The sequence below is a fragment of the Melospiza melodia genome, chromosome 19, assembly GCF_035770615.1.
Source record: "Melospiza melodia melodia isolate bMelMel2 chromosome 19, bMelMel2.pri, whole genome shotgun sequence".
Classification (NCBI taxonomy): domain Eukaryota; kingdom Metazoa; phylum Chordata; class Aves; order Passeriformes; family Passerellidae; genus Melospiza; species Melospiza melodia.
In genome coordinates, this window is record NC_086212.1 from 7,468,659 (window position 1) to 7,479,100 (window position 10,442).

General features: G+C 49.2%; 1 protein-coding gene across 1 annotated transcript; it reads right to left on the reverse strand.

Annotated features, from left to right (window-relative positions):
* Positions 1 to 1,838: 1,838 nt before the first annotated feature.
* LOC134426905 (thyrotropin-releasing hormone receptor-like) lies at positions 1,839 to 8,985 on the reverse strand. Its single transcript, XM_063172266.1, has 2 exons — positions 8,200 to 8,985; positions 1,839 to 5,130 (listed from the first exon to the last, which is right to left on the reverse strand). The coding sequence occupies exons 1-2, from the start codon at positions 8,983 to 8,985 to the stop codon at positions 4,750 to 4,752; spliced, it is 1,167 nt and encodes a 388-aa protein (XP_063028336.1). The 3' UTR covers positions 1,839 to 4,749.
* Positions 8,986 to 10,442: the final 1,457 nt, after the last annotated feature.

Consider the following 10,442-nt stretch of genomic DNA (forward strand, 5'->3'; position numbering starts at 1 on the left):
CAATGACACATTGCTTTAAAAGTATTAATAAAGGTAAAACAAAATGTCTGTAGCTTCCCCAGGGTAGGGGGGACAGTGCTGGGCTCTCTGCCTCAATAGCTGCTGGTTTCAGGGATAATGTCCCCACAGAGCCCAGCCAAGTGTCCCCAAGGGCAGGCAGGGAGGTGTCTGATATGTGAGAACCAGGCTAAAGGCACTGGCCTGATCCTGTGTCGAAGGGCAGGAGCCTTACCCTCCACTGTGGGAGGGAAGGTGCAATCTGAGCCTCAGTGTCCTCTGACAGTGACCTGCCCAGGCATCCTGGGGACAGCCACGCTGTGCTCCACCATCCTGGTGAGCCATGGGGGCTCTCAGGACCCACCCTCTCTTTAGGTCTTCATCTTTGAATAAGGGGAGGGTCAGAACTGGGGTGAAGGTGACACTGAGAAGGTGCTGGAATGTGCAGAAGAGTTCCTGTGGTACTCTCTGGCCCAGGAGCCAGGACTGGGTCTGGCTCCACACCACTGCCTTTGCTTCAGGACCCTTCCTGAAGGAAGCTAGCCTGAGCCCCAGGAGCACTAACACATCCTAGGAGCCCTAATGGATCAGGGAACCAGCACCAGGCACCACCAGCAAGGGCATTCCGTGCCCAGCTGGGGCTGGCAACAATGGGCCTGTGGAACCCTCTCCTCTCCTCTTCTGTTGGAAATGCTGGTACCTCACAGCTGGAAAAAATTGCTTTAAATTTATTTCCTCTGAGCAACCACCCACGCTGTGCCTGCAAAAAAAAGATCAGCCAACTTGGGAGCCCAGTGGGCCCTTGCTGAGGACCTCAAACCCATGTTAGTGCCAGGACCACCCCAGGGCCTTCTCCTTGAGAGGGTCAAGTTTTTATAGGCTCACAGCTTTTCAGGCATTAATTCACAGTGTTTTCAGGCATTAATTCCCTATTGGCAGAGCAGCCACTGGTGCACTCACAGCATCCCCTGTCTCTATAGAAACAGTACACTCAGAGCCCAATTCATAGGGTGGTTATTAAAGAAAATTCATCAATTATAAAGCACAAATTGTCCTTCTTACTTCTGCCCATCACCCATGGCACAGGGACCTGTGGTGTTGCCATCATGTTCCCTCTCTTAGGCAGAATCTGGGAAAGCACCCCAGATTTGAGGCACAGGCAGTGCCCTCCCATTGAAGCCTTCATTGAGACCCTGGCAGGATAGAAATGTGTAGGGCTGGTTAACTGCTAAAACTGAGGGTATTTTAGTAAATTAAAGACAGTCCCACAGGACAGCTTTGATCCAGTATTTGCCCAGTTTCCCACCACATAAATCTAGAGGCAAAGTAAGAAGACAACCTGATAGGAGCTTGAACTACAGATTTTGGTAAATTACTTAAACTTGTGTCTTTTGCCAGGGTAAATAACCCTTGCTAAGATCCCATCCATGCCCTGCATACAGGCAATCACTGTGTGGCCTCCATCACTGGCATCAGCCAAATTCAGGTAAATGTGCTGGATGTGGTGTCTTCTAAACTGAATAAATGCCAAGGGCTTCAGCCAACCTATGGCTCTTCAGCACAGAAACCTCACTCACCACTCTGCCATCAGCTCTTCCCCAAGCCTCTGTCTCCTCCACCCCCTCTCTGCACTGCTCACAAATTCTTCCCCTCACCCCAGGGCTCTGCAGCACTGCCAGATCCCTCCTCTCCTGCCAGGGACTTATTTGTTTGTAATTGAAGAAACCAGATGGTGTTTTACCAGGTTAACAACCCCTGAAAGGGCAGGGGTTAGAATTAATGAGCTTTAATTAGGAGAGTAACAGGTCAGATCATGTTGAGTTGCACTTCAATGCAATAAATTACTTAGGAGCAATAGATTCTTTATTTGCTGGCATGTTTATAAACTCACAGCCCACACTCATGCTGTTGAGACAAATAAATGCTGAGGGTAAAATACAGCTTGAGGTTTTACAAGCAGTGTGAAATGTTGCAAGGTACAAGGTAATGCAGGCTGAAGCTTCAAGGGAGCTCTCTGATTTCTTATGAGGAATCAAGGTTTTTATTCAGACCCTGAATATCCAAAGGAAGTTACTGTGATGAGTTATTTATTTTAATTCCTTTCTGCTAGTGATTTATTTCTCAGCAGAATGCATCTCTAAAGCAGCATCTCCTTAGCAAGATGAGTGGTGACCTTCTGCCTCCACTTCCACCCAAAAGTGTCTCAACTCCTCCTAAAGTGTCAGAATACATGCAGGGGAAATGACCAGGAATTCATTCCTCATCTACAGAGTTTAATGCTCTGCTGCACTTGTTGGAGATCTCGTGGTTCCAGGAGAATTTATCTGCCAATTACTTCTCAAAAAATAATGAAGGGTCATGCAGTACTTGGCAGCTAAGAGCAGAAAAGGGAGAAGAGAACCAGGTTTTAATTGAATCTCAAGTATGCTGAACAAATATTTCAGAACTTTCAATTAGCTGTTGGCCTGAGGCTTAAATTGAATTAAGAAAACAATGCTTTTAGGGTGTCTCCATCTGGGGGGAGAGTGAAGATAGGAAATGTGATGAGGAGGTGGAAAACATCCTGCTGGGGACACTTCAGAATTCAGCTGCTTCTTGTGTTTGCAGAGACCAAGGCGGTCAAACGGCACAGCCCATGCCTGAGAAGTGCCTTAGGTCAGGATGCAGGTGGGTTTCCAAGCTCTGGCAGAAAATCCTCTTCCCACATCCAGCTCCCTGCACTCACAGCTTCAGGGTGCAGGCCTGGAGGACACAGGACAGCCCATCCCATGTCCTGTGAGAAGATGCTGCCTGTGCTCAAGGTCCCAGGAGGGCACCAGCAGTCACCCAGGGATCCCCTTCCCCTGCTCCACCTTACCCTGGTCCCTGCTGCTCTGGCTTGTCTGCACATGCTTTTATCAATGGCTTCCTCTGAGCTGCTAAGGAAAAACCTCTCCTAAGGAGGGAAAAATAGTCTGCACTACAAAAAAAAGATCATTACAAGCAAATCCTCACGTTAGCAGAAACTCCTCCATTTTCTTCAAGAAGTAAATCACAAATCTCTGCAAAACTTTCTTAACAACAATAAATAGGAACTCTGTTCCTAAATTCACATTATACAACATACACAAAACAGTACAAAAATTAATCCTTAAATTCCAAATGCATTATGTTTAAAATAATTGCAAAAACACAATGTTCTCTTCCCTCATCCTATATCTAAATAGCAAGGGACAAAATAAATATCTACATTTTAAATCTAATATCTATAGTCTATATCTAAATATCTAAATAGATAGGGGCAACATAGATGGTTTAATAACATGCAATATAATAATCATACATGCAAAATCTCCCTACACACAAAAAAACCCCTGGTCCTGGACAGTTCCAACACACTGAGGGGATTTGAGGTCTTGTGCTGACTCACCCAGTGAAGCGATTTCCTGTAGATGCAGAATGGTTAATTAACATCTTGTGCCCTTGAAAATACCATGCACATATTTTTCTGAGTGGATGCAAAATTTTAGGCTCTTTTAACACTATAGTTTGGTGAAAGTGTTGACTAGTAAGGCTGCATTGGCTGTTATAGTACTTCACAGTCACTTGAGGTTTACTGGTGGCAGACACTTGTTTTATTTGGCAAGAGCCCTAGGGTTTGGCTCATTTGCAAACTTTTTGATTTTACTCATAGTCCAGATAGTCTCTTGCAAGTCTGGGGCAAGTGTCCTTGGGCTGGTCTCCTGGATGCTGCAGGGTATGAATATCTACTTTGCTTACAAGATGACAGCAGCAATAAATATTTGTGTCATTAATCACAAAACACTTAATGGACTTCACAAGTTCCTCCCAGGAAATAAGAGAATTTCTTCACCTGCCATTGAAATGCACCTGTAGCTGGGGCAGAGAGAACACTGCTCTGTGGTAATGACTACACCACACTGGGGCTTAGAGGACAAGAGTATAGCTTCCAGCTGAAACAACCAGAGGAATTTGGATAGGAAAGGTGAAGTTATCCTAAAGAAACTCAGACCACAGCATTGGAAGTATTTCTGATACATCAGGGATCACTCATTATTAGTTTGTTCATTATTAGTTTGTTCATTGTCCAAATCCATCTGGTCTGGGCCTTGGTTTCTGTGCTATCAGCACTGCAGTGTTTCCAGAAACATGACAGGAGGCTCATGACACCCAACTCTGGTTATTCCTAATGCAGGAGTCTCCTCCAGAGAGTCCCTTTACAGCCAATGGGCTCATACCTTGGAGGCATTGATCTCCTCTGTATGGATGTGTATTCCTCACAGGAGAGCGTTGAGATCAGAAAGTGCCTGATTGTTCCCATTAGCTTCAGAAGGACTCCAGAGGAGCAGCTTCCATGGGGTGTCTGTGTTACAGGCAGGTCAGTTTGGGTAGGAGAGACTCACTCTAACAAAGTGTATTTTTTCCTTGAATGCCCTTCTGTTCCTGGGATTCCTTTCTGTGCTTTGGCCTAGCTCAGCACTTGCACCTAACACAAAATGGGGTGGCACTGCTATATTTAACAACAGATACTTTAGAGATGCTAAATATTGAGACGTGCCTAACGCTTCACCAAACAAGGATAAATCAGCACTAAGGAAAAGCAAATTAAATTGCTTATAACAATATGTTTTGTTAAATGCCCTGAAGAAATATTGAATGAAGCTTGCCGCAATGCCAAAGCAATTCCTCTTGGCACTCTCCCAGCACAGTGTGCACAGCCACACAGCTCCCACTGCCTGCATTGTTTCAGGCTCACAGGATTTGTTTATTCTTCTTCGCAGGTGCAGGGAGCCTGCTCAGATCCTCCTGCTCGGTGAGGTTGTGCTCAGAGCTGTCGTGAGAACAATCCTTCACAGCACTGTAGTACACCGGGGTGGTGCAGGGGGCAGGGTGCTCTGCACTCTTCTCCTGGCACTTGTACAGCTTCCTGAAGGCAGCCCTGAACTTCTGTGACATGAGGTTGTAGATGATGGGGTTGATGGCGCTGTTCAGGTAGATGCACAGGCGGCAGAAGAGGAGGAACCAGGTGTTGAGGTACGGAGGGTCCACGAAGGAGTTCACCACCACCAGCGTGCGGTACGGCAGCCACAGCACGGCAAAGAGGGCCACCACCACAGCCAGCATCTTGGTCACCTTGGTGGGGGACATCAAAAAGAGAAACAGCCAGATGGGGCTAAATCTCCTGCAGAACTTTGCCTCCAGCAGAACTTTCCCCCCAGCAAAACTTTCCCACCTGGAGCACTGCTGCAGACAGCTAGTTTCTCTCTCTAAGCATTTAAAAGAAACACCCAAGCCATGGGGTTATTTTTCGCTTTTTTCTCTCCATTTTAATCAGGGAATCATCTTGCATAAATAAAACCAGAAATGATAGGTTTTCATCTACCATTGAAGAGCCTCTAAATCTCTTTAGAGAAAGTATTCACCGTCCTGGAAACAGGCTGGGATAACCATAGGAATGTCTGTACTAGAAAGCAAATTTGAAAATTGTACATAACAGTAAATGAATGGGGAAAATACTTGTCTAAAGGCGGGGACCTTGGTTTTAGGGGTGCCATGGGATACACTTCATCTCCATCCCTAGGGTTTCCTGGTGTCCTACACCACCCATATGGCTCCAGGGAATAGGCTCCTGGTACAGAGCAACCCCGGAAGCAGAGGAGACTGTTAGGAATGTTATATTACTTGTACTGATTTAGGGCTAGTTAGCTGCTTACCATGGGTTACTTTAATTTTCAGCACACTAGGGGAGCACTACATAATCATATTGGGCGCAAAAAGAAACTGAGAACTCAGAAGTGAGCAATAACTGCCCTCAGCTCAGCATAAACTTGTTTAGGAAATTGGGGTTTTTCTGAAACACCAGTCATCCTAGTAATTTCAACAGCTGTTTCTTGACAATCTGCTAAGTGACAATCTTCCTCAAACAAATTACTTACAAAATACACACATTCCAAAGAAGAAAATATGACTAAACACTGATGCCTCATGCAAATCTAGGCAGTGGTGTTTCAAACATCAGAAGGGAAGTTGTGCAATAATCCAGTTATTAGTATGAAAATAAGCACTGGGATCACATTTAGAGTCTCTCAGCTTTTTTTGGAGTGCTTTTTTACTTCATCAAAAGAAACTATGCCTTTCTGTTATGCCATGAGTAGAAACTGGGAGTCACTGTTTGTGACAACAAAACTTCTCCTAGAAGAGAGGAACTGTTACCAAGCTGTGGCTGAAATAGAAGGGTTTGCTGTATGTGGATAAATGGAAATGTGAGGACACTTCCAAAAATAAGCTCTCACGGTGATACAGTGAGTGCTGAGGCTGTTGCTAAGACTGAAGCTTGTTTTCTGCCACAGTGTTTTGCCTTTTGGGAAAGATATGAGAGAACGTACAAGTGGTGTCTCACAAACCTCTGTCCAGCCTCTGCCCCTGTCCAGGGAGCCACAGATGCTTCTCCCCAGCCAGTATCCTCCCTCCTTGCTCCTGCTCCATCATTCCGAGTTGTACATCCTTTTTTTAGGAATCCCACTCCCTCTAGTGGTCCCTCTCCGGGAGGAGAAATACGGACTTGGAGGTGTTCATAGAGGTGATAAATACAGCAAAACTCACACCTTGTGTTGTCCTGCTCAGGATTTAGGTGCTTTTGAAGCCCCAGCGAGAGAACAGCAGCATCTTCATACCCCAAAAGCAGTGCAGTTCTGGGACTGTGTAGGAGCACAGCCAGAGAAAACCTGTCTCAGCCATCTAGGAGAAAATGTGCACCTCTGAGAGAGCCCCTTTTGGACCTTTCCCAGGGAACTCTGGGCATGGGGTCTGGAAGAGCCAGTTCCCCTATAAAGAGAGGCCAGAGCAGGAATGCTGATGTGAGTGCCTGTCCTCTGTTCAGAGGCACCTCCAGAGCTACTCACACACACCAGCTGGAAACCCTGGAAAACTGCTTTACAGTTTAAAAACTTAGTGCCATCTTTATTCTTCATGATAGCAGCACTGTTATGTCAGGCCACTCAGGGGAAGTCTTGCATGCTAGGATATTTTGGGAGGTAATGAGAATCTCCAGTAAACTCCTGGTGTAACAGTGAAGAGAGCACAAGATGTTTCCAGGAGCTGGAATGCCTCGGCAGCCACTTGTCCTAATGGTGCTGGATCACACTGTGCCCCTCCACGACACAGCACTGCAGGGGGAGCAGCACAGCCCCTCCAGCCCCTCCAGCAGCTGCTCTGGAAGGAGAAATCCATCAACCAGCCAAGAGCCCTTGCTGCCAAACACCCTGCCCGAGGCTCCTGCAGCAGCCTGGGAGAGCAGGCAAATGCTTTAGAAGAAGTCAGAACTTGCTTTAAACGTTTCAGAAAAAGAGGAAGGAAAATCTGGACTGGAAAGACTTAGAAGTTCATGAAGAAATACACGTTCTCTGAGCTGTTTGCTTCCCCTCTGTGACCCTGATTCATCTCTCCTGGGAATGGAGGTTCCTCTGCAAGGCAGGCAACAAGTCACTGAGCTGGAAACAGGACAGGCTGAAGTCTACTTTGGGCTATCTGCAAATCACAACACAGCTAGTGATTTCAAGGACTCAAGCCAAACTCCCAGATTCAACCCTTTCCTTTAAAAGGAAAGCTGAATGGGCCCTGCCTATTCCGAATGGGACTGTCCCTTGTCTAGATACTGACCTGTCCAAAGGGATGGGACACAATGCTGAGATTGTCCATGTGAACAGAGCAGTGAGGACAGAAGGAGGTGGAAGGAGAAGGACATGGGGAGAAGCAAGCAGCTGAGAGACACAGGAATCACCAAAATGCAAGCACACCATTGTGACACCGAGGTGACTCACCTAGCTGGCTGCAGCCAGGACTCCAAGGGAAGACAGTTCTCCCTTCTCTTTGCTCCTTTAAATCTGAGTTCACATGCACAGGACACTGTCTGAGAGGTGACCCAGCCCTCTCCTCCTCAGGGTGGCAATCAATAATTAATTAGCCAGCAGAAGTGCCTGCACTCCTGCCTCTCCCCAGCTGAAGCCCTGTCCTGCTCTACCAAGCCCAACCAAAGCAGGGGGAGCCCATCCATGCTACCAGACCCCAGCAGGGCTTGAGGGGCTCCTTTGCAGCAAACCAACCCTCCCCACTCCCTCCAGCAAGGCAAACAAAGCACTGTGGCACCTCTTTCCCTGCCAGAACGCCCCTCAAAGCCCCGAGCCGGGCACACCCAGCCCCTACCTGCCTGCGGGAGCTCAGGGCGCCCCTGGTGCCCCGGCAGGAGAGCCGGAGGGAGCTGCCCAGGTGCACGGAGCCCAGGGAGGAGTGCTGCTGCTGCTGCGGGGCGCCGGGCAGGGGGCTCACGAACAGGATGCGGGCAATGAGGCCGTACAGGACAGTGGCCAGCCCCAGCGGGATGACATAGAAGACGGCAAAATCCAAGAAGTAAATGGGCATGTAAAGGTTTCTGGAGACCCGGTAGCCGCAGATGACCTGCGCCCCGTCCGAGAAGGTGACCTGGGTGGTGTCCACCAGGAAGAACCACATGAGGCAATAGAGGGAGGTGAAGAGCCACAGCGAGGCGATGATGCGGCGGGCGCGGGACACGGTGCACAGGAGCTGCGCCTTGATGGCGTGGCAGATGGCGATGTACCGCTCCACCGTGAAGGCGGCGATGGACCAGGCCGAGATGTTGATGCCCAGGTACTGCAGGTAGGTGATGCAGAGGCAGCCGGCGTAGCCGTACACCCAAGAAGCCACCACTTCGGAGATGTTGGGCAGCCCGGCCGCCAGCAGCACGATGAGGTCGGCCACGGCCAGGCTCACCAGGTAGCAGTTGGTGGGGGTCACCATGTGCTTGGTGCGCAGCACCACCAGCACCACCATGGCGTTGCCCGCGATGCCCACGCCACAGATGAGCAGCACCAGCAGGATGGTGACCACCTGCAGCTCCAGGGGCTGCCGGGGCATCCTGCCCAGGCTCTGGTTGCCGCTGGCCGAGCCGTTCTCCATCGTGCCCGCATCCATCAGCGGAGCCCCGCGCACCCTGCGGCGGCAGCGGGGACCGGGGCTGCCCCGAGCCCCCTCCCCGCATTCCCGCCCACCCCGGCTCCTCCCTCCCCTTGTTTTTTTAATTTTTTTTATTTCCACGATTCACCCGAGGTCTTGCAGCCGCCCTGCTCCTGGCATCCTCCTCCCCTGCAAACTCTCAGCCTGCAGGGGCAGGGAGCGGCTCCCCGGGACCCTCCGGCCGGGACTGTCCGGACCCGCCAGGCTCCCGGGGCTCTCCAGCTCTCCCCTCAGCCGCCGAGACCCCCGGCAGGAACCAGCCCTCCCCCGGGACAGCCCGCAGCCCCCAGGGCCCCCTCGGTGCCCGGGACCCCGCATCGCCCCCGCCCGCATGCCCTGGCTCAGCCCGCCGGGTCCCAGCGCGCCCGGAGCCGGAGCGGGAGGAGGAGGAGGAGGAGGAGGAGGAGGAGGAAAGGAGCCCAGGCCGGGGATGGGAGCGCAGGTGAGAGATGCCAGGGTGGGGGGGAGCACAGGCTGAAAGCAGCCCAGCACTGAGTGGGACCCCGGAGTGTGGGTGCCTTTGTCCCCAGCCGAGGCTTTGCTGTCCCCCAGTGTGACCGTGTTCACAGGGGTCCCAGGATGAGGGAAGAGATGAGAATGTTGACTCCGTGTTTCAGAAGGCTTGATTTATTATTTTATTTTATATATTATATTAAAACTATACTAAAAGAATAGAAGAAAATGTTTCATCAGAAGGCTAGCTAAGAATAGAAAAAGAAAGAATGATAAAGGTTTATGACTCGGACAGTCTGAGCCAGCTGACTTGATTGGCCATTAATTAGAAACAACCACATGAGACCAACCACAGATGCACCTGTTGCATTCCACAGCAGCAGATAATCATTGTTTACATTTTTTCCCCCACTCCTCTCAGTTTCTCAAGAGAAAAAAATCCTAAGGAAAGGATTTTTCAGAAAATGTGTCTGTGACACCCCAGGGCAAGTGGAGCTGAGGGTGAGGAATCCTTTATTTCTCATCCTCAGGAGGATGGGAGCAGAGATGCCAGTGAGATGAACAGCCTTTGCCGTTTGCCTGGGACTGGAGCAGAGGAATGGCACCCCCGAACATGGGGCAGTGACCTCCTCGTGCTGTCTTTCCCTTCCCTGTCCCATATCGCCATGATATTTTCTGAAAAATCCCTTTGCCAGGATTTTTCTCCTGAAAAGCTGAGAGGCCTCAGAAACGAAATGTAAACAAGAATTATCTGCTGCTGTGGAATGCAACAGGTGCATCTTTAATTGGTTTCATGTGGTTTTTTTTTAATTAATGGCCAATCACAGTCAGCTGTCTCAGACTCTTGGCCCAGTCACAAGATTTTATTATCATTCCATTCTATTCCTTGCTAGCCTTCTGATGAAATCCTTTCTTCTATTCTCTTAGTATAGTTATAATATATAATTTTCTTTCATTATAAT